The sequence below is a fragment of the Polyodon spathula genome, chromosome 1, assembly GCF_017654505.1.
Source record: "Polyodon spathula isolate WHYD16114869_AA chromosome 1, ASM1765450v1, whole genome shotgun sequence".
Lineage (NCBI taxonomy): Eukaryota > Metazoa > Chordata > Actinopteri > Acipenseriformes > Polyodontidae > Polyodon > Polyodon spathula.
In genome coordinates, this window is record NC_054534.1 from 75,934,334 (window position 1) to 75,959,764 (window position 25,431).

A 25,431-nucleotide genomic window follows, 5' to 3' on the forward strand; every position below is an offset into this window, starting at 1 on the left:
CATGTTCTCGTTATACTGTCCTTGGTAGCGGCATTCAAAGTCCACTATATCCTAGTGGAAGCGCTCGCCTTGCTCCTCCGAGTACGCTCCCATGTTCTCCTTGAATTTATCAAGATGAGCATCAAGGATATGGACTTTGAGGGACATCCTACAGCCCATTGTGCCGTAGTTCTTCACCAGAGTCTCAACCAGCTCCACATAGTTTTCGGCCTTGTGATTGCCCAGAAAGCCCCGAACCACTGCGACAAAACAGTTCCAAGCCGCTTTCTCTTTACTAGTGAGCTTCTTGCGGAATTCATTGCACTCCAGGATCTTCTTTATCTGTGGTCCGACGAAGACACCGGCTTTGACCTTTGCCTCAGACAGCTTAGGGAAGAAGTCTTGAAGGTACTTGAAGGCTGCCGACTCCTTATCTAGAGCTCTGACAAATTGTTTCGTAAGGCCCAATTTGATGTGCAGTGGTGGCATCAGCACCTTCCGGGGGTCCACCAGTGGCTCCCACTTGAAGTTGTTTCTCCCTACAGAGAACTCGGTCCGCTGTGGCCAGTCCCAGCTGTGGTAGTGCGCCTTGGTGTCCCTGCTGTCCCAAAGGCAAAGATAGCAGGGAAACTTGGTAAAACCACCCTGGAGACCCATCAGGAATGCCACCATTGCAGCCTCTTGATGCCATCTCAGAAAAATGCAGATATGTATCCACTTAGGCAGCTGGAACTAAACTGAACTGGTGGGCTTAAGGCCCCTGTATTTATACTACTATTTATATTACTGGAAAGTTCTAGAAGTTACTCCAAGTTTACTCAGCACTGAATCTATCTGGAATGTTCTGGAAAATAGGTATATTTCAAAATATCACTGTCCTGGTCACAAAAGCAAAGTTTGTGGGGAATAATAGCCATTTTCTATACTTTTGAGGCATAAGCAATTAGGAAATAACACTTACTACCCAGGAACCAAAAAAAACAAACAAATTTGTTACACGGTGTAATAATATACTTATCATTTAAAAAAAATGTGTACACGTACAAATTAGTTTCAAAATGCTGTTGTGAAAAATGCATGACAAGTGGTCAGTGGAAAAAATCCAAACACCAAGGTGGTCTGTACATTGAAAAAGGTTTGGAACCACTGATCTATGGCAATATTTGGGGAGTGCTTAAAACCTATTTTCCTGTTACTACCTGAAATTAACATCTGCTCTGCATGATGACCAATATATGCATACTGCTTCTTGAAAAACTATTTTTAAACTTAAATTTTCATCTAATTAGTGACTGGTCAGTAAAGCAAAAGTAGTTGTGTCCGAGTGCAGCAGTACAAAAACTCCCCATCCTCCTCCTCATACACAAGGTGGGGTCCTTTTTAAGTGTTGCACAACAAAACACAAGGCGGCTCTTATGTACATTATACTGTGAAATCATTTGAATTGATGGCTTTATTAATAGTCACCATATTGGAGGAAAAATAGATTTTCAGATCAAATTCCTATATATTTACATGCAATTATTTCTACCACAAACAAATTATATCATGCTGGGGTTGAAAAGAACTGAGACTGACAACAAAATTAACATTTGTTTTTAATGGTGTCCTGCTGTAGTCTGCAGTTGGAGGCAATTCCAGTACTGCCCTGCGTTTGTTTGTCCATAATCCACAACACTGCTACCCCTGCACATCTGCACTACTTTAAAAGCATTCATAAAAAAAAAAAAACAGTTTGTAAGAGAGACTGGGGGTGGGTACAACATGGACATGCTCTATATTGCAATATTACTTGTCAACATATTGTCTCTCCCTTGTTGTGTGGCTAGGTTTTTGTTTAAGTACATAACCAATTCTGGGTTTGATCATGTTTCTTAAACATGAATGAACACGGAGCATATACCCCCTCTTGGAGCCTATTTTGCAGGAAAGCCACTTTAACCATTGGCCTATTTTCAATCTTTCTCTAAATACAAATCTAAATCTAATTTAACTGGCAATTAAATGGATGTCTTTCCCCCTTTTGTGATGTTACAAATTAAGCAAGACACAACTGGTGTCAGCTTCTCTCTGTTAACATCGTTGTTGTGTAAATTATAAAGATTTGCACATGATTTATACCTTTTTTTTTTTTTTTTTTTTTTTTTTTTTACAATAAAAGCTACTCCACATACCTTTTCACCAAACATAGTGCAAAAAAAAAAATAAAAATAAAAAACCTGAGTTGCTTCCATTTTGAAATCCAACAGCATAACCTTCACAACACTTCCTTTTTTTACTTGAACACTTGCACACAAACACATTCAATCAAAGGTCACTCAAAACCTTAGGGCAGCCCTCTGACTACCTCAGAGGTAAGCGGCAACAGTAACCAGCACACCCTGATGTTGTTGACCATTACTACATTAATTAAAACCATCTCCATCGTTAAGGCAGGCTTCTTCTCACAAAGGTAAATCATGTTGGTGACAGGTAGAGATGTGGTGACTGTAACCTGTTCTTTTCTTTATTTCTTTTGAGCATTGAGAAAGGTTTACTTACCAGCCATACTCATTTAGTTCTCAAGCCCTGTCGCTTCTGAACTCATTGCGGCTTCTATCTGGAATAAGCAGACATCTCTTGTTTGCTTAATTACTTGTCTATTTAAATAGGGTCAATCACAAGATGTGGCAAGTATGTTAACTTTTCAACTCCCATCAGGTAACATTAATATAATTCATAACCGACACAAATGTTTCTACTTTTATCTGGGGCTTGAGATGAAGCAAAGTCACAGGACCCTATACATCTGTTTTTTGATAACTAGTGGAACTTTGTTTGCAGAAGTCTGCTTCCAGTAGGGCACTGGATTAAGTTCACAAGGAGGGTGACAGTAGCAGGAGAATTAGGTAATTGGTGCTAATTGGGGAGTGGCCACATGTATAAAAGGAGCCAGAAGTCCTTTGTTTGTTAGAGGAGTGTGGGAGTGATTTTTTTTTTTTTTTTTGTATTATTTGTGAAGTTTTACAGTGAAGGTAAATGCCCAGCCTGTGTTTTGTTTTGGCTCTCGTGTCTTTTTTATTTGTTCCTGTGTTTTTTGTTTAATGAAGTGTGTGACAGCGCTTCACTGCAGTTTGTCTTTCCTGCCGGTAACATCTTGGGCCGTAATGCTATCCTGTCACAGTGGCTTTTCTGTGTGACAAGTGCTGAGAACATAACATTTTTGGTGGTCCATTGTTTATTATCTCTCACTGGAGATGCATATCCCTGCCTAATGTAACTGCTGGAAGTAGATATTTTGCAAATATAAAGAGAACCACTTGTCGAACTGTCACAAAACTAGAAAAGGACCGTCTTAAGCACAAATATAATGTATCCTAATCTCAAACTTGCTAATATTGAGTGTAACATAACCTGGTGGTATATGGAAACAGTCTATCTGTCTGTCCGACCATCTGTCTGTACAGTCACACACTTGGTCTGGATATACTTTATCCAGAAAGTATCAGATTCTGATAGTATGTGAAGTCAGCTGTCCAGCAGCTTGTATGTCACACTTACATATTGAAATGGGCACGCGGTTGAATTAGGTCATGATGATAAACTTTTTCATGTTACTGATGGCTCTAATATTATTTACCGCTAGCTGTGGCAGAGGACGAATATCACTAACATGCCATATGTTTAATAGTGAAGTTTAATACTGGTGTTTTGTTCAGATATTGTAGGCTACAACAGCTGAAGCTTTGTTCATCTGGCTGTAAATTATGCAGGTATTCTTTTTAAGAGTAGGAAAAACTGGCATGTCTACCCATGGTCTGGATCTGTGTAGTTCATCAATTGGGGGACAATAACTTTAAAGTGTAAGTTTTAAGAACGCTAGTCTATGTTTAATTAGTCTATGTTTTTCTTCATGTACCAACTGAAATCATGTCTCATTTAGTTTGTGTCCTAAATATAAAACACCTTAACACCTTGTTATTTTCATCTCCAGGTCAAGGTGATGGAATACCAGGCCAATCTTCTGTTTTCAAAAAAAATTAAGTTCCTAAGTTAGGTTCTGGAGTAAGGTCTACCCCCTACACACACATTATGTCCTCCAGTGCTGACCTATCAGAAAACCTAAAATAGTCAGGTAACTTACCTTTCCTTGAGTCTGCTGGACCCTCAAACCAAGCTTGTTTTGAGACTAATGTTTATCTGTACTTCACTTATTCATTAATAAAAATGTAATTATTCAAAATGTCTGTTGTTGTCCTGTACTACTGAATATTCTGATTCTAGAATTAATTATCAAATATGGATAAACTTTTGTATTGTTACAGATCTGGGGAAAAAAAAAACAACTTGGTTATATCCATCTAATATACTGTCGGTGATGCCTGGTGTCTTTTGCAAGGCACAGCTGCTATGAGGATCCATTTCTGAAATAGATTAGTTAATAACTATACTGTATTAAAGCTATGGCACTGCCATCATTTTGATTTAATAGAGACATTTGTCTGTGTAATTAATAACTGCATGATGGATAGCACAATACAGGATTCTAGTATAGGTATTGCATGTCAATAAATTATTTAGAATTAGTTTGGTAACAGTTTACTTTCTTATATGCTTAAACTTGTATGGGCTGTTCTTTAAAAATGATATGTTAGGTGTAATGCACTGATAAATCATGACTTTTTGCAGTGATGGATCTGTCATATTAAACAGAAGTCTGTGGCTTGTCAGTAGTTTGATATAGATGAGTTAACAAATATTACATTGCGATGGAATGGTCCACATGCATAGATATCAACTGTTTGTATAAAATTGACATTTATAGTTGTAGTCACTGACAGTGTAAACTTCAACACTAAAGGTTTTGTTTTATTTATTCAATTAATAATGATTTACTTGTGAACATTTATGACACACATCATAAGTGGTAGCAGCTACATAATAATGCAACATACAGCTTCACTTTCATTATTGTTACATTAAACAGGAAATATACAGGATCTGGATAAACATTGTGAACACAGCATTGATTTTTATATTGTACCCTACCCTCCTCTGTAAACGAAATGTTTAAAAAATAAACAAATATAGTGCAAATACTTTAAACATATCATAGTGTTTATTTTAATGTTTAGCGTATACTTTAGACATACAAGAAAAACAGCCGTTACCAAAACAAACATTGCCTTGTAAAGCATATGGATGTTTCAACGTCTTGAAAATCAGTTGATTTGTGTGCTGTGCTACGTATTACTTAAGCTGTGAGGTGTTTTTTTTTTTTTTGTTTTTTTTTTGTTTTTTTGAAGCTCTCTAGTACCACCACCTGTTTACCTGAAATGGTTCAACATATACATCTATATTGTGTTTTAATCCTAATATATTTTAACCTCCTTACGCTGTGGCTTGTAGTCACTGCTATAGTGAAAAATAAAAAGCAGCTGCTGTTCATTTGATCCAAATTGAAAAACGAGTTTTAAAGTGTTGTAATGTCTTGTAGTTTATGTATTTCTCATCTCTACTTTTGCTGTTTTGCCAATAGGTTTCGTTTTAGACGTTGCAATGTTTTACATCTCATTGAATTGTCTCTATTTTACTTCAGTCATTGTGCAGGTTTTGGAATGTAACACGAAAATGTATAACTTTGTAAATTCTCCTTTTGCTCCCAAATGCCATGTGTCCTACTGAATAATCCCACCATCTTCATTTTTAAAAACATAATCTGTTTGAATTCAGTACACTGTCTTTAGAGGTTTTCATAGCCAATGGCTATATCTATCTATCTATCTATCTATCTATCTATCTATCTATCTATCTATCTATCTATCTATATATATATATATATATATATATATATATATATATATATATATATATATATATCTGTTTCTATTTTCTGTTTGATTATGCTTTTATTATAAGTAACTTAAATAATTTTGACGGACATGGTTAGCGAACGTTTTCTCTTTGTTTAAGCAATAAATCCAGCAACAACTACAGCAAAGCCTAGAAATGTGCCTCAGGTTAATGGCAAACAATGCAATAAATGGGGCTTTTGTGCATTTAAGAGCAATTCGGTTGCTTCGTGTCAAAATAAGGATTAAACAAATTGGACAATCAAGCAACTTGATTGAAATCCTGGCATAATGCGAGTTCTACATAAGCAAATAGGTTCCCTTGAACTTAAAGGGGTTGGTCGAGTGATTACAAGATGGGTGGGACTAAAGGAAATGTTTTTTTTTTTTTTTTTTTTTTTTTAATATAACTCCCATGCGCCCGAAAAACCCACACTTTGGTCTTACTGGCTTGCTGCATTGTACGGAAAGGTATATCTTTTTTTTTTGCTGTTGTTGTTTTGTTGTGCATTGGTCAGTATTAAAATTTAGCTGTAAGATCACCACCGCCTCTTCACTTAACGTCGGGTTATCTGCTCCGAGACATCGGGGTGGGGGTGGGGCTGAAGTAGTTCATGTGCTGTCTAAAGGCTGTTGTAAATAAATACTAACAGTTGTGTGTGTCACTGTAAGATGCACCAGATCCGCGAACCACAAATATCAAGTAATGCTAAGCGCTACTGTGTATCACACAGACAAATCTGGATGTTTTGTACATGCTCAAACGTCTACTCAAATTCAGCAGGACCAGGTCTTAATATATATATATATATTTATATATATAGTATATATATTATATATATCATTATATATAAATATATATATATATATATTATTCATATTATCCATATTATTTGAAACATTTACCGATACATTTTTCATTTTTTCTCGTTTTAACATTGACTTAAATGGAAATCCTATGCTTTGACATATATTTCCTTGTCCCAAACTCGGAATAAAAAGTATAATTTACACGTAAATGTATAGACTGACTGTGTTATTGGCTGTTTAGCCAAAGTGTTGGTTTTCTTGGTCTATCTGGTCATTTTAGACTGAGAGAAAAAATAATGTAATAACCTGCAATTAATAATTTCTCTAGTCGTCTACCAAAACTGAACACTTAACACTTAAAACTAACAGGTGTGTTCTCGACATTTTGACTGACTGAGATATATATAAAATGTAATAATATAAAGCTCTATTAATATTATATATTTTATTATATATTATTACTTAATAATAAATTCCATATATCAATTGACAGGTGTGATTTGACATTTGTCAAACAAACACGGATTATATAATTTTATATCCTAAATACTTTGAACCACATATCAATTGTTATATATATATATATATATATATATATATAATATATATATATTTATTAATAACGTGCAGTCTATTTATGAACGTCATGTTGTTTTTTTTTTTTAACTGCATTTGATCCAGAGTTTCAAGAGCCATACCTACAAAGCTGATAGTTTGAAATACATTTTCTCTTGTTTACTTGTTCTGCTAACTTTGGTTTATGCCTAAGCTGTTGTTTTTGACTTTTTTTTTTTTTTAATATATGAACGTTCCGTCTGTGCTCAACTCAAAATTAAAATCGCAGTGTATGCCTATATGTTTTGAAAAAAAAAAAACAAAACAAAACAAAAAAAAAAAAACATACAATTAAATTACAGTCAATCTACATCAATTCATCGTATAGTTTATAATTGAAAAAAAAAAAAAAAAATCTTTTTTTTTTTTAGAATTTAAAAAACATAATGCGTTCACATTGACAATCTAGTATAATATAGGGCCAATGTTGTTGACATCAACTGTACAACGTTTAACATCGCAAAGCAAAAAAACAGTATGGTTTAAACAGAGCATATAATATTATATTATATATATAATATATATATATATATATATATAGCATCCGCTATATATAGCATGCATTGTCATTCCAATAAGCCTTGTTTAGATCATTTCTTCTGGATGTTTTAGGTTTATTATGGACTTCACCGGCTCTTGTGGACTACAGGATGTTCCCCTGTTATACACACCGGTTCTGTTGCCTACATAACATTTACTAGGTTTGTTAAACAATTCTAAGGGAGTCTGCAGCTATTCTATATGCATTCTATATGCGCCCGACTTGCAATTACGCCACCCTTTTTAATTATGTTGATTTAACAGAAACGTTGCTACAGATGTTCTATTCGGTATCTGGCGCCAGTCTGGGAAATTATTTCAAAAGACATTAGCTGAGTGGATCAATATCAATAGCATGCGTACAGGTAGGGCTGCACAAAACATTATGTATTGTTCAGTGCATTTGAAGCATATTCTGAAAAGAACGTAAACACTGTGACCGTCACAATTATCCCTTCGAGAGATGGTAAATCACAGACTGCATGAACACTAAATATAGCAAATAAACTATAGTTCACATTGTACAACCAGTCATGCATATAATTTTGTCAGGTTATGAGACAATAAATAACCAGACAGGTGTTGTATATTTTTTGTTGTATTGTCCAATGGTCCTGTTTGCCGGTAAAAGGTGGAATAAAGCGAGCCTCGCATTTCAAAGGCAATCTATTTTTTCCCCTCAGATCCCTATGGGCCTGTCGAATGACACCTGTGACCCTGCAACAGAAACAATTGAGATTCGTTAATACCTCTGACCAGACATTGTACAGAAATTCACATAAACACTTCGGCATTGTCGATTTGCTGTTTAACCAAAAGCGATTTGCTTGAGTCTAGCTTTACATTTTGCTACATTGCTTTGGCTACATTGTACCTGAGGCTGTGGTTTGCACAGATCTGGCCCAACAAAGTTAATGAGCACATCTTCACGGCTTTAACCCGAGGCTTTAATTTATGAAGAAATCAATCAATACCCAAGTGATTTGTCATTTCACATGACACAGATCTTTTTAAATTTCAAGACCACTGATGCTGCCCTCACATCTTAAATTAGACGAATACGTTTATACTAATGTATTCTCACGTAGCAAGAAAATATCCCATCATGGGTCCAATCAACTTTGTAATTAAGCAGTTGCGAGCATGATAGGTCCAAATTTATTCTACGTTTAACAGATGCTTTAGTGTTCAAAGTAAATGCGCGTACATGGGCAAAGCATCGATTAAATCCATTACAGCTACGGAGGCGATACGGACCAACGCCCTTTGCAAATAATAAACAAGTCCAGTAAAAGTATTGCATATTTAACGAGAATATGTAGTGTGTGTTTAAATTGTTAGCCAACGGCACACGAGTAAGTTGAAAGAGAGAAGGGATATGCTACACTTTGTGTATCCTATAGGTATTTTAATTGTAGCAATACTCAAAAGTTGTTGGTTACTTTAAATGTTGCACCCACTCTTTTAACAGAACAAATGACTTGTTATGACTCGTTTAACAGGTAAATACTATAACTACACCCATCCACCCCACTACCCCCCACCATACAATAACAACATACAATTAAAAACCACAACTACCCAACCCAACACTAAACAGGATAGTAACCCATAACCCCCCTTAACTTAACACCATAATTACACCCACAATAAACATTATTCCCCACTATTAAACCCTGATAAATAAATTCAAATATCTATATATTTCTCCATGCACCACTAAGAGGTTAAATGCATTGCTATTAACTTTCAGAGTAATTCAATGTATATTTCTCAATGAACTAACCTTGCTGTGCACATAGCGTTCTGCAGCTCGAGCCAGCATTATATTATGGTATTTATCTGTTTTATGATTATAGGAAAACGGAACTGTTCAACTTTTTTTTTTGTCCAGCTGCGCATTACCTTATGTATAGGTAAAGTACTATATATATAATATATATATATCATATATATATAATATATATATATATATATATATATAATATATATATATATATACACACACACACACACACATTTGATTAAAATTAACAAATCTCTCAGGCTACAATTAGCTTATATTGTGCCTTTTAAAATATTGTTACATCTTCCGTTTATTTTTAGAAATCAACTTTGTTGTTATAGATCACAAATACCACAAATACTTTAATTACAACGGACTGTAATGCACATTTAAAATAAACACACATATAATTACGTGATTGTATTAAAATAAACAAAAGCGTATAATCTGGTCATTAACAGTCACCAACGAGGATAATGTTCCTTACCTTGAGTTTAAATTTGGGAATTAGTGAGCAGTCCAAGCTCCCCTCTGGCCATTCTCATTAGCGATCAGACTTCTTCCAACAGAGATCGACCGGGCAGCTCAGCGAGATGTGTAATGAGATGTGTATTGGGACTCAGACACATTTGTTTGTTCACGCTGAGAGGAGTTTCCTTTGTCAGCCATTATTATCTCCTCATTTTAACAGACTTCAGCAATAGCTAGCACTTCTCAAATACATCATTTTAAGGCCTCGTTTTTGCGGATTTTTTTTTTGTCTCCTCTCCCCAATATTTTGTATAATTCAAAGAGTCAAAACATGCGAGTATTTTAATAAGAACTACGCCACAACTCTCTAAAAAATGTAATCGATGTTTTAGCCGGGCAAAGAAATTCAACTTGTTTCAGTTATCCGAGACTTCTGTTCTTCTGTAGTATCAGGAGTGTATTCCTAAAACCACGTTAGCAGACAACAGCTCGCCATTTTCGTATTACGAACCCAATATTAGAATTACCCTATTATTTAGTTAAACTTTATGTTATAGTAAAAAATAATTTAAAAGATTTTAAACTTACCACAGAAGTAGAAACATCAATTTACAGATAACGAGGGGGCTGTAAAGAATTGTTATAATGACTAACTAAATACACGGGCTACATTTACAAAGGCGAAGCCATTTTAATCTTTCTATTGCCGTCCTTAAATTATTAACACTTCAGATATCTGTTTAATAGTCGCTAAAATATAAATTATATCTAATCAGTCTCGATCCTTCCATAAAACGTTAGAAATCACAGTGCCTTACGTACTTTGCAAGTCAATGTAGATCAGAGTCCTTAACTTCCATTTTCATCTGGTTACGCGGTCACTAATAGGCAACTGGTCGGAGTCAGGGCTGAACACGCCTCTGCAGCCAGTCCTGCTCCCCAAACGCCCATATGCAGTGGATTGCATAAACGCCTGGGAGATACTGTTTTTCTCCTTTTGCTTGTCGTTCGCTTGAATAATATTCGCTTGTGTACTTAGTGACAAACTTGTCGGATCCACAAACATGACGACCTGGTTCCTAGTGCCAAAAATAAACAAATAAATAAATAAAGCAAACCAACCTAAAGGTTTATAAAACAAATAAATACATTTTAAGAAGTAATTCTAAAACTGTAAAATGTATAACTTTTTTTTTTCTTCTGCTGAGTGGTGCGATAAAGATTAAATATTTACTCTGAAACACTTACAGTAAAAAAAAAAAAAAAAAAAAACTTATTTCATACACTTCATTGTTTTGCTGTTTTAATAATACACTATGTCGTTATCCAGCAGGTGTTTTAAAGGCTCACATTATTAAATATTATTGCATCTAATTAATAATATTCATTTCAATATCAATACGTGTCTGGTATGATATAGAGCGACTCAGCGTCAATACTGGGTTTTATTGGACTTGGAATCGTACACGATTTCATGTACGAACAGCTGTAACAAATAGATCAACATTATCCAAAACTTTACATGCGATCTACACATTGCTGCTTAACTGCCTGGAAATGTAGGAACAACCTTTAAACCCTTCTTTGTGACAAAATTGGCACATGTGTATTGGAGAGACTGGTGCTTGGTCTGGGCTAATTGAAGTGCGTATTTCTATTAAACTGATATTGTTAAGCTATTGCTGTAAATAACAGTGCATGTGCTTTTTATTACCTGTGAAATTCACTAGTTTTATATATTTGTGTTGATGCAGTGCAAACAGAAAAAAACATGCTCAAGAATAGTTTTACAGTATATTTACTCCCATGAAATAAAACACAATATTTTCTTCTTTTTTTTTGTTGTTGTTGTAAAAAAAAAAAAAAAAAAAAAGAAAAAAAAAATGAAACAAATCTGTACCAGATATTATGCACAGGGTAAATTTTATATTTCATTTTGCAGAATCATTGTTACTTCTTACTACTAGGTGTGCTACTCTAAAACCAATATTCACACAGACATAATAATAATAATAATAATAATAATAATAATAATAATAAATAATAATAATAATAATAATAATAATAATAATAATGTTACAAACATACAACTGGTGCATTAAGTATATACATTCCCTTGTTTGCAAGCAAAACAAATTTCCTTTACGTTTCCACATGCTTTTTTTTTTTTTTAAACTAAACCTCGAAAACACTGTTGAGAGAGTACTAGAATTTGATTTTATAAAATTATTTAGACATTCTAATATATACATCCTTTCAGTCATTTAGTGTCCACAATGCTAAACTTCAAAGTAACAAGCCTATGTAGGAATACAATGGCACACCCAGTCGAATTCTGCACTGTTCTTTTGAGAAACAAATAAACAAAACATACTTGTAAGGAAGGATTGCCTATGTTTAATTAGTTCCTTTAAGTTAGATTCTCCGTCTCAGGTTTTGCTTATATTAAGTGGTTTAGTTTGTAGTGCCCTTTTAAAAATTCAGTTGGAGTCTCTTGTTCTCCTTTTATTCCTTTTTGGATTTTTCAGTTTTCACACTGGCCTATCCACTGCATACTGGCAAGCACTCAGGTTAGAGGCTGGGTTCTGAACACTGGCATATCCAAAACTGGAGTGCTGCTTGGCTTTCAGTCTCAGGCTGGCCAAACTGGAGTTGCAAGTGTCCCTATATACATAAGGAGGGGTTGGCGGGGCATAAGGACACGCTGACGTTGCCACGCCAGAATTGAGAGAAGGGTTGAGGTTATTCAAGTTATTGAGGCTGTTGAGACTGGAGCCCGGCACTCCTGTGACTGCAGAGGGTACCATGCTTGAGGACATACTCATGGAAGAGATGGAGTTCGGTGATGAGAACATTGTCTGCGACGACAGTGGGTTGACATTCATCGAGTTGAAGAAAGGGAAGCTCTTTGTGGAGAGAGAGGCCGACGTCAGGCCCTTCGCGGCCCAGTTATTGTAGGTGTAACTAGGGTACATGTCTTCGTAGGGCTGCATAAGGCCATTGAATTGGGGACCGAAGCCGTTCTTGCATAGCTCTGATTGTTGGTTTCTTTCTCTCTTCCTCCACTTAGCCCGACGGTTCTTGAACCATACCTAATTAGAGGAGATTACATTAATTTAAATGAAACATCGGGAGTCCATTACATCTCTCATGTAAAACGACTAGTCAGTACTGCAATACCACATTAATTTGCATTAATTTGTAAATGAATGTATCTTTATTTTAGGAAACATTAAGGGGAAATCCACTGTAATTTGAGGCAATAGGCTATATGAATCTATGCGGTTTCATTCAATTTGCGGTTTCATTCAATTGGTTGTGTTTTGATTTGCTTTACACAACACAAAGTGTAACGATATTAAAACAAGAAAACACTTGTTTTAAAAATGTTACGTTCGCTGTTTATAGCCGAATAGGGCCTATACCATCATTTAATTAAGCTTTGCTAAGTAAAGCTGTAATCATGAATGCTGTTTTGTTAAGGGTAGGCCTACTAAAAACAACACCCCGCTTAATACCTTGATTTCAATTTTATGTCGGTCAAGAATCATTTCCAACTGATTCATCTTGTGGTGTTGTATTCTCTGTAGCTTGTTTGTTAGTTTACAAGGTGCTAAGTGCGTTCTAATCGAGCGTTTTATCCCGCCTATGCACAGCCTTGTCTGGTTTAAAGGGATCCCAATACACATCTTTCTGTCCAAATTGCCACTTGGCCACCCGCCTGCAATTCCGAGGTTGTGTATTCCAGAATGATTCGAGACAACCTGATGACCTAAATTATATTTTACGTAAGAAATCTCACCATCTCCGTAATCACACACCATTGATAACGTTATTAAAATAACCGCCTGATTGTGTAGTCGCCGTAGCTGACTTAATTCATTTAATAGCAAGGTCTTCATTTAGATAATGTATGTCTATTAAAAATAAATAAATAAATAAATAAATAGATATAGGCCTATGTAATTCAAAACTACATTTTTTTTAGTATATTTAGCAAAAGTGGTACTAAAAATGCGCGTGCTTTTCTTGAAAATATTTGGTCCTAGACACTATTCATTATATCTTAAATATATAGCCTACTTTATTCTGAAACATCATCCCATTTAACTTTTCCACGCGCTAAGATCAGTTCACGTTTTATAAAAAATAAAATAAAATAAACAAATAAATAAATAAATAAACATTTAGGCCTACCTTGATCCCGTGAGCATTTGTAATAAATAGTCGTTGTAACTACACACGCATTTTAATATATATTTCTGCCACACAAATCGGCACCTAATATAGGCCTATGGTCCGTTTTAAATACCCAACTACAAGTGGATGCTCAAACCAATACACATTCATAGGCTAAATCTCATAAATACTTTCCTTCCATGCATAACTCATAACTATGTACCGTCCAGAACTTAATTACAATGACCAGAACAGGGATCGCAGATTTTTTTATTTTATTATTTTATTTCAAAGTGTGCTTCACCGCTGTCAATTTTCATTCAATTAATTTACAAAAGCCGTGTTAGTTTTTGAAAGTAGTCATTATTTCTTTGTGTATCACATTCAATTTGTACATACCCGGACTCTAGCTTCAGTTAAGTTGGTCCACACTGCAATTTCTTCTCTGGTTGACATATCGGGATACCGATTCCTCTGAAAAGTGGATTCCAGTTCCTGTAGCTGTTGGCTGGTAAAATGAGTCCTTTGGCGTCGTTGCCTCTTTTTTTTTGAAGGATCGTCTGCAGCAGGGTCATCGTTTTTACTCTGACTTTTTTCTTTTTCTAAAAAAAAAAAAAACAAAACAAAACAAAAAAAAAAAACGATGACTACACACGAAATCTTCCCAAATCGATCAAATTAGCATTTTCGATTTTATTTGTTTGGCTATTTTCCGACGCATACAAAAACATGCATATAGGCCTAATCAGAAATAAACCCTGGGTTTGAAGTGCCATTCATTTTAAATTCACTTTTATGTGACCTCCTGACATATATTCTGGAAACTAAAATTTACTGTGTGAACTGAGACCGTCAAACAAAATCAGAATATGACACAAAGCTGACCCTTTGAACCAAATGTGCTTCATTTTATTTTTGGAATCACATCACATGAATGCAGGACTGCAGATGGGGCAATTTTTCATAGAATTGGAATGTCAAATATTTAAAAACTAGAACACCGTTTTAAACAGCAGACACGGATAATTACTGCAATCATAACAATTTGATGCCACAGTTCAGCAATACGGTAACAGTGCTGCGTTATTGACAGAGTGAAAGGAACATCATATTTAAATAAATAAGTAAACACATTTTCATCCCGTGAAAGTATACCTTTCGTAAATGTTTCGTTTAGAATTTCACGGTTAAACCCATTAAATTACGTCTCGTTGGGATATTCTTGTTGCCAGTGTGAGTTTTACAAAACCCTTACTTCTGTGAGACATAGGCATGCTACGACAGTGCCCTGCAGTTTGAAATGCTTTTTTTCACCAACTGACAACCAACTCCTAGAATACAAAACCAACACTGGACCTTACCTACAGACTCTGGACTGGAGGTATCTGAGACTGCCGGCACCTCCAGTCGGTGTTTGGACTCATTAGACCGCTGCAAAGAAGCCATGGCTAATGTGGTATGGTGAGATGTGAGTTTATTCCCGGATAGTCGTTCCAAATTCAATGGATCCTTCATGGAGTTCATCGGTAAACAAATAAAAGACTCGGTGGTATAATCAGATTAACTTCTTTGTACCAACACAGCGTCCAAATCGAAGAACAATGAAAAGATCTGTGTATCAAGTTTTGCGGTGGAGCCCATCCAGTAAATAGCTTACACCGCTCTGCTTAAGATTTCTTTTGCATTATCTGTTTTGCATTATCTGTATCTGAAAAAAAAGTGTTTTGAAGCAAGCTGAAGCAAATAAATAAATAAAAAAATACATAGGATTAATTATATATAGCCTATATATGTATATGTCCTGTCTGACACTGTGTTAGTGGTCGTAGTGTCAGAGTGACAGGGACAGGTAGATGATATTATATCCACAAGCAGACACTAATGCGTTGTTCAGTTCAGCTGCTGCTTGTTTGCCTTCAGTTAACAGAGCCACCTTTCTAGAGCCAAACGTCACAAAACACCTCCCACTCCCTGACAGACTCGTTAGGAATTCAGAAATGACGTTTTTCCTGACCAACCAGAACTAAGGAGAAAAAAACCTGCCAATGACTTTCCCCAGGGGAAATGCTTAATTTCTGTTTAATAGAACCCTATAGGAACCGATACTGCACCCACAATGCAACAAACCACTTTCGGTGCAGAAACAGGAGATATAGTCCATCTTTATTTAATGAACAATTGTTCTTAAAACCAACATATTTTACAAAAAACTACGATCATTGGGAAAATTTCAACACATTTAAAAAAAAGAACATGCATCTTAGGCTACTAAAAAACAAACAAACAAACAAACAAACAAACAAACAAACAAACAAAAAAAAAAAACAGTGTTAACCCGTTTGTGTAAAGCTTCCTTTTCGTTTTCTTTTAGATATTGTACCTGCTAACAGGCTGTCATGTCAGATATTATGATAACTGCAATAGACCTGCTGTATACAAAACAGGTCAGCTGCAATAATGCAATAATTTTTAAACATACATACATACATAAATAATCAGTTAATGGAGATAATGAGAGGTTTTGTGAATGCTCGAGTTTCTTCACCAAAAATGTTCAGAAACTAAACAAATAAGAAATGTAATAAAATGCAGGTATAGATTTGTGTTTCATTTTCAGACTTCAGTTTTGTAGTAGAACAATAGGCCTATAACATCTGAAACGTACGGATTAAGAAAAATAAGACGGTACGTACGGTCTACGCAACGCAATTAAGGAAATAGTAATTTTACTACCTTTTGTCTGTTAAGAACTTCTTGTAAAACAAGCAAAGGGTAATCTACGCATTTGGCTATTTTCGAAAAAAGAGCTAAGGGCTTAACCTTACCTTCCAAGATTAAGACAAAAGCCTCTTATTACTTATTACTGCATGTTAAAACTATTGTTTAAGAGTTTAACATAAACCTCAAGCAGCCTATTTTGACACATTTCTATTTCCATAATGTTCTGAGTATAATAATGTTCTCCAGCGGTTAAAATAAACATTAAGATGTGTGTGAGATTCCTATTTTGTCAGCTGCATACTAAATCGGGAACATTTGGTTTTAAAGAGTTACTCTGTTATAACTCTGTTGGTCTAATAAAAGGAATACTATTTTTATTGTATTTCTTTACCTATACGTTATTTGTTCTATGGGTCCTGACCTCTTGTCAACAGTAAGCATGGACACAAGCTTCCTAATGAATAGCGACAAATGTATAATTTCATTTTAATACTAATTAGAATACCTGTTTTTCTGTTTCAAAAATATAATCAGACATATATATATATATATATATATATATATATATATATCAATATATCAATATATAATATATATATATATATATATATATATATATATATATATATATATATATATATATATATATATATATATATATATATATATATATATATATATATATATATATTCTAACCCTGGCCTGTCCGCTTATATTTACGCTACCCATAATAACAAAAATCATCAACAAACTAGATTCCACTTATTTAGCCTGTTAGTGGTAAGCGCTTAATTAATTTACATTTAGAGATTTGGCAGGGTATCTCTCCTTCAGACCCCACAGCGTTTTGATTGAGACAATGCTCTTACATTTGTAGTGGTTTTTAATCTGCTAAGACTCTAATTTGCTTAAGTCTTTTTAAACAGGGGGTTTAAATGAGTTTTAGCAGTTTTCTCATTTAATTTTCTGTCATTCCCCCAAGATCATAAAGCATATATTCAAAGTAAATATTTCCTTCCTAACATTTTAGCAGCTGACCTGCAACTCAAGCAAATCAAGTGCCTTCTTATAAAGACTCCTTTCCATTCCCTTCTGTAGTTGCGGTCCATTAATGGCACTCTATATTTGTTCATTGATATAGGCAAGTATTTTGCTCAACCTGCCTTTTGCCATACATTTTTGTGCTCACTTTTCTGCCTACAGCTATTCACACCGAGATAACGAATAAAGAAAGACAATTCTAAGAAAATCACCAATTCACCTTCATTTAGAATAAATAAATAAATAAATAAATAAATATAATAGACAAAAATAGAATGGACGTCGGCCGCAGTCATTCTAAACGCTATAAGACTTACAATATATTGACTGGGTGCGTTAATCGTGTATTTCTTATTAACTGATAATAAACATATATGCACTTTTAGCTAAAACAATATAATAGTTTATGACACTAAACACAGGTCTCGCACTCCTTAAATCACTTTCCCTTTTTATGGATTTAGCTAAAATATGTTATAAATATATAATAAATGTTAATATTTATATTAGAATTTGCTGAACAGGTAAAATATTAAGAGAACGTTCTACTTACTCACTAGTCAAACAATTACAATATGTATTTAGCTTAAACATTCACGAGTCAAGTAATTGATTCGGTCATTGTATTTACTATGCTGGGCAATCGGACTACGTTTTTTCTTGGGGGGGGGGGGGGGGGGGGGAGTGTAATAAACAATACAATCTGTAAAAAAGATGTACACCCTTTAAATACATATTATTCATCGATAGGCCGAAGGTAATGTTGAGATATGTCACATCTTAAAATTCATATAAACAATTTGCCAACGAAAACCTTGTTGGCTTGTTTATGTTAATTGGAATATATAGATGAATGTATAAAAGCTGACCAGCGAGATGTTTTCATTCTTTCTGTTTATTGTGTTTGTGGAAAATAGATGCAAAACATATTATATGAATATTTTATTTCTGCAACTAAACATATACAAAGCTGAAATGCGAATATATAACAATACGATCTAAATAAAACACGTGCGTATAGGCATATATAGAAATATATACTTAAAAAAAGTTAATTTATAAATGTACACAAACTATAGGAATAAAACATACGTATTTGGTGTATATGTGCGAGCCCTCTCTGTTTCGTTATTCTTTAGCATTCTCCACAGAGGTATTTAAGGCGGAACTTCTTAGAGTATTATCAACTGCTATATATGCAGCCCTCACATGTCTTGCATGCCTGTTCTCATGCATGCTTCGTGGATACTAATACTTTATTGACGTAATCCCGTGAAAACCCTTGATATACACCTCACTTACAGTCTTCTGGGACAACGAGAGCTGACAAATTAGTAATGCAGCCTGACAGGTCGTTTCTTGCTCTCTGGTTTAAGGGGTAGCTCAGTAATTGTTTTAAAAATAGGATACCTGCCAGTTCAAATGGGAACTGAAACGTTGTTTAGACTTCAACAACATATTTTCCTGTTTAATTGTGTGCCCAATTCAATTCACCGTCAGTAGGGAAAGGGCATTAAGGAAGGGATTTAGATTTATCAGATTATCGTCGATAATGAATCAAATTAATATATTTCTTTTATTTTCACAATTTATTTAGTGGATAGTGTTTTCCTGAATCTTCCTTTCCTCAACACAAAACCAAACTGAATTGTGACCAAAGGGTTCGAATTGAAAATATTACGTTTTTCAAATTATTCTTTCTATGTCTCTTTGTTTATCTATAGCATCAATTAACTATCAAGGAAACGTATTAGTAGCAGAGGTCGTAGTCGTATTGTATGAACCAAAAATCTTCGCCCCTTTTAAAATAGATATGCTTCTTGGAAGGAATGCTTTAAAAAAATATGATTACTGTAACCTGGTTACTACTATTATTTTTACCATACCTGCGCTTTCCATCTTATATCTCGCCCTACAAAACATGAAAACATAAGGGTACCTTGCACAGGATTGCATGTTATGCTGTATTCTACAGATCATTTAGGTTTAAGGTAAAAACAACAGCAACCCATTTAGTTTGATTAAAACTCTGCCAGCCCTTTCCCAAGCATTGGGGTAGCAAGATAAAGCATTAGTTGTCATGGTTCCTGTAAATCGCATAAATCCAAAAATACCCACCTATAATCTGAGATGAAGCTTTTATTTCCCTAGCGAAATAATATTTAACAGGCTGTCAGCTGACAAAACAACCTCATTATTGTACTCTAGGCACGATATTCCTTCAGTGATTCTATAAAATATGCGTCAAAAGTATTTTGTGTTTTGTGGAAAAAACAAAAAACAAAAACAAAACAGTTTGAGAATAGTGTACAGTTGATTCAGATCACCGCCTAAACGTACGGGATTTGAAGCAGTTGGTCTGATGTTACTTAATTACCTACACAATACATAACAACGCTTTTTTGAAACATTAGCCTTCCCGAGTTCTTTGTAGCTGTTTATTAAGCATATAGGATATAGCCTATGCTATTCTTTAGGTTTCTATATGCATCAGGAGGATTGTATAGATTGTGCTTTGGTAGACTCTCCTGTTATTGCTGTTTTCTTGTAGGCTTGTTTTCTTTCCCTGTTTTGGATTACTGGATATTCTTCAAGATGAAGAGCCATTAATTATCCATTCAGTCAATATTAAGAAGACGACAAAGCTTTTTACAAAGGATTAAGAAGACATCAAATTGTTGCATTAGTATATTCCTCCTCACGAATAAGCTTTCCTTATACTTTTAGTTTTCCCTGGAGCCAATCTAACAACTGCCGCATAAATTACACACAAGATGTGGAAAACAATAGATCAGGAGTAAGCAACTCTCTATTTGTTGATGTCCCCAGTAAATAGTGTCTAAAACATTTTTTTTTTGTGTGTGTCACAAAATTATTAAAATCAAAGATGTAACAATATCACTCCTATACACATAACATAAATGATTTTATAAATGAGAAACATACGATGAAAGTGGTACACGTGTCCAGTCCTTGGTTTACTCCATGCCAGATACAACGTTAATACCCGCATTACAAATATCTACACTCCCAGAAATATATGGGACAATTTAACGTTATTATCAAAAGTGGATACATTTAAAATGCATTCTTTTTACAGAAAAAAAGTAAATCAAGCAAATACCAAAACTTTTTTTTTTTTTCTGCGCGGGATTACTCGTTAATAATGTGTCTTAGAGATCTTATGTTTTTTGTTATAAAAACAAACTAGATAAAGTTACACCTAAGAACAAGGTTGTCATTTTGGTAGTGATTCAATTTACACAACTGTCTTTAAAATGTCAGTACCTGCCGTGTGATAATCGCAGCTAAAATTAACCAGCACCCAAATACATTATGGACATGACTAGCCGTGTCTTGACATTTAAGCTGAGAGATTTAAGATCAAAGAATAAGAAAAAAATCACAGAACCTCGCTTACAGAAAAACCCATTTCAATATTTCAATATACCAATACCTGCTCTGTACCAGAATAGGCGAACACAAGTTTTGCATCTGACAACTCGAAAATTAAGCGTGCTTGTGCGAATGATATGTGTAGATAAATAATGCAAATTAATTATGATGTTTTTGTTTCTCTATATTGGGAAGTTCGGTTAATCTATCACATTTACATATTATATTTTATAATGTGTATTCTCATAATTTCTTCCTTACCAAAGCACACAACCCATAAAGTTATTCAACTAAGGACACGTGCTCGTTAACACAGAACGACCATAAAAACAACAACAACAACAACAACAACAACAACAACAACAATAATAATAATAATAATAATAATAATAATAATAATAATAATAATAATAATAATAATAATAATAATAATAATAGACAAAAACAATGGTGTAAAAAATATGCTAACTTTTTAAATTCACTTACAGGCCCAGGACGATTTGAATATGTTATGGATAATTAGGATTAAATATATAGGTTATGAGAAACAATGTATTCTATTTATATGAATGTATCTTCATATCATGCATATATTTCTGCATTTAGCAGAAAGAGTTCGTGATCATATTCATATTATCAACATCTGGATTAAAATTTGTCTGAATGCTTAGCTGTAATGATGCATTGCATGTACATTATGCATTAATTAAAGGTCTACATACAAAAATAATATTTAACTTGCTTGGCTAAGTGTGTAGACCAGAAAAATGAATCAAGAGTTCACTTCGAACACAAATACACTAGTTAAAATGCGGTCAGAAGCACACCCATTGAGATTTGCAATTAGGTGTACTATCCTTTGTAAGCAGTAGAGGCCACTCTAATACAGTTCAAGGTAGCCTGCATTTGGTAAAACGAAACAGTCAAATTGAGAGAAATTCAGATGATGCCCAAAAAACTGTCTTCGTTGTAAAGAAAATAAAAAGAAATCGAAAAGCAACAATCAGAGTTGGTAGCAATCAATATTCATACCGTTTGCATCTTGCTGCTGTCTTGCACATTTGTTGTCTTTTCTGCCATTTGATGCTTCACTAGTTGATAATTCAGATGTCTTTATATCCGAGTCTTTTGGGAACATGCTTTCAACAGTCGAATTGTGTACCCCTGGTAAGAGAGTGCAGATAAATACACATCAGTAATGCAAACCATTGCAAATAACAAATGACCCATTGCAAATAACAATTGAGTAGATTTTGGGGAACCACAACTTGATTCATGTTTTGAGAAAGTACAAGCAGTTGTTAGAAGACAGCCACGAATTTAATTCTGTGTTCTCACAAAACAATCATTGTTATCTGACCAAGTGTGGAATTTTCATGCACATGAACAGAGCACTGCATTTTCCTTTACTTACCTAATTCGACACACGTAGGTACAACCTTCCCGTAATCAGAATCCATTTTCAGTTCAGCACTTCTACAAAAGAATAAATTAACATGAGATCCAGGTGCAGTTAATGGCGTTGCATGCTGATTAATTGTAGAAAAAAACCCACACTTTTTAAATTCGTCTCATATTGCATATTTATATTTATGTATTTATTTTGTGATGAAAATTATGTAGGCCTGCGTTTAAATACTTATAGGGGCCACTTGTTAGAAATAATCCGCTTTTATATATTTGACACCAACATGCCATTGAACTAGATGCAAAAGGCTTTCTGGTAGCAAAGTAAGTAAAAAATGAATACATAAAAAAATACCTGACCTCCTTTAATTATTGGAATGAAACTGTAACACATAGTTTAAATGTTCAAATATTTGGGGATTAATGGTTAAAAAAAACAACAACAACAACAACAAAAAACACATTCATTATACAGTATAGATAATTTATGTACACCCCAAAACCTCTCATCATTTGGTAAGACTCTTCGGTTGTTCACAATATTTTTGCGTAAACAAAGCTGGTCGTTACTGATCTCCTGTACTACCGAAAAGCCTAACTTGTTTGTTGGTTCAAATCTATTTTACTGTTGACAACAGGTTTGATGTGATTAACAGACGCAGGATGAAGCTACGTACTGCGCAATGGTTTGGTCCTCTGTTGTGCCAAAGAGCAGCACTTTGACTGGTCCAGATTTAATGATTCTGCAGTAAAATGACAGGATTAGTGTCTGATTGAGATGTCTGTCGGTGGGATATTACAAAATTCATCATCACAGCTCTATGCTAACTCGATATGAAGTAACACAGATGGGATTTTATATAGTCCAGGCTTCAAATGTTTGCTTATGATAATTTTAGATGGAAATTTGCATGTTATAATGCTGGTAGTCGTTTTTTGCTTCTGTCGCTGCATATGCGCATAATTGCTGTCTTGGTTGGTTTAAACAAATAAAAGTTTAAGGATCGCATATTATTCTACCCCCCCCCCCCCCCCCCCCCAAAAAAAAAAAAGAAAAAAGAAAAGAAAAAACAACCAAACAAAAAAACTTATACAATTATATAATATACAATTCATAATTTTTCATAAATCATATCATGTATGTGATACGCTGTGTTTAATCAATAATACCAAAATAATAACAACTTGAACGCTATGATCTTGTTATGTTGTCATTTTATTATATTTGTACTTTTTTGAAACAGCAACAAACAGATTATACACGCACTTTCAAAATTACTGTCTGAAAGTGATCAGAATGCTAACCTTTTAGGTTGGGTTCATACCTTTTATTATTATTATTATTATTATTATTATTATTATTATTATTATTATTATTATTATTATTATTATTACATTTGGAATAGCACCCTATTCTGCCTTTAAAACTCGTTACTCGGAGTTAGCAATTGAGTGCTAATATACGTTGTAATGCACAAATCTTATGCAACAAATTATAAACCCATTTTGGTATTGTTATATTTTACACTGTGATGTTTTAACAGCCTTAAATTAAATTCTCGAACAATCAGAACTAATAACGTGTTCCATATGATCTATATTTTTTAATTCAATTTAGTTTTACTGTGTATTTTCACGTCATAGTGTGTAAATCTGCACATAAATCCGAAAGATCAAATATATTTATAAATTTCTGTCTACTTTTATTCCAATTGTTATTCAATCCCCAAACATGCATCGATTGTGTCATAAGACAACTGAACCGCAGTTGGACCTCCTGATAACACCTATCGCCTTTACACTGCAGTTTATTAGAGGTGAGTTTGTGGTTACTTTTCCACCAAATAATGCAGTTTCACAGTATGGAATAAAAAGAGCATTGGAAACTGTGAACAAGCTAATCAATGTATACATAAACAACTGAAAACGTGTGTTCACCTGAGTGTAATGCAATTGGCATTGAAGAGAACTATTGTCCCTTTGCCCATTATATTGACTTTGTATAAAACGTGAATAGAACACCATAGACACATTAAACACTGCTGTGTTTTGTAATATGTCAATATAATACATGCAATAAAACAAACTGTTTAAATAATGTTATGCACGGCATACGTTTAAATATGTAACATTTACAAACTAAACAAAGAAGTGGTTATTAGCTATATTGACATTGTACAATGTCTGTATTTAATTGTTAACAAATACATATATACATACATAAGCAATGTATACCGTTACAATACCGAAATAATTTAAAAAGTGTGCTATTTTAAGCTTATCCTATTGCTTATAGCCTACAGTTTTGCATAAATCCCGAAAACAATAAGTTGGGTTTGTGGAAAACGCCAAAACTTTTTTTTTTTTTTTGATGCAGAAAAAAAGGTCTACCACTTTTAAAACTGTGCAAATTATAACAAAAGAAGTAACAAGAACTGATGCTATTGACAGCCCAGTGGTTAAAAATAATAGTTTATATAAAACACATTATTGAAAAAAGAAAAAAAGAATAAATAAATAAATAAATAAAATGAAGGCCTACCTTGTAAGTGCCCCACCACCTGGTAATATATCATTTTATTGCAATTATTATTTACAGCGCAGTGTTTTGAAATAGGCGGACTCTAGTTTTTGTGTTGACCCCTTCTGTATTA

The 25,431-nt window shown here is 34.1% G+C and overlaps 1 protein-coding gene across 2 annotated transcripts; it reads right to left on the minus strand.

Moving 5' to 3' along the window:
- Window positions 1–11,904: 11,904 nt before the first annotated feature.
- Window positions 11,905–22,842, minus strand: LOC121322472 (pituitary homeobox 2-like). Of its 2 annotated transcripts, XM_041262518.1 has the most exons (4): window positions 22,785–22,842; window positions 22,403–22,534; window positions 14,611–14,813; window positions 11,905–13,124 (listed from the first exon to the last, which is right to left on the minus strand). In XM_041262518.1, the coding sequence occupies exons 1-4, from the start codon at window positions 22,828–22,830 to the stop codon at window positions 12,564–12,566; spliced, it is 942 nt and encodes a 313-aa protein (XP_041118452.1). In that variant the 5' UTR covers window positions 22,831–22,842; the 3' UTR covers window positions 11,905–12,563. The 2 variants fall into 2 exon arrangements, with proteins under 2 accessions (XP_041118452.1, XP_041118462.1); XM_041262528.1 differs by lacking the exons at window positions 22,403–22,534; window positions 22,785–22,842 and adding an exon at window positions 15,573–16,089.
- Window positions 22,843–25,431: the final 2,589 nt, after the last annotated feature.

What these genes read in the sequence shown, in the direction of transcription:
- LOC121322472 (XM_041262518.1), bottom strand. Translation starts at nt 22,830, where the DNA reads ATGGATTCTGATTACGGGAAGGTTGTACCTACGTGTGTCGAATTAG. An exon ending in ACCTACGTGTGTCGAATTAG is followed by an intron (nt 22,535 to 22,784) that starts GTAAGTAAAGGA and finishes CTCTCTTACCAG; the next exon opens with GGGTACACAATTCGACTGTT. An exon ending in TAACTGAAGCTAGAGTCCGG is followed by an intron (nt 13,125 to 14,610) that starts GTATGTACAAAT and finishes TCCTCTAATTAG; the next exon opens with GTATGGTTCAAGAACCGTCG.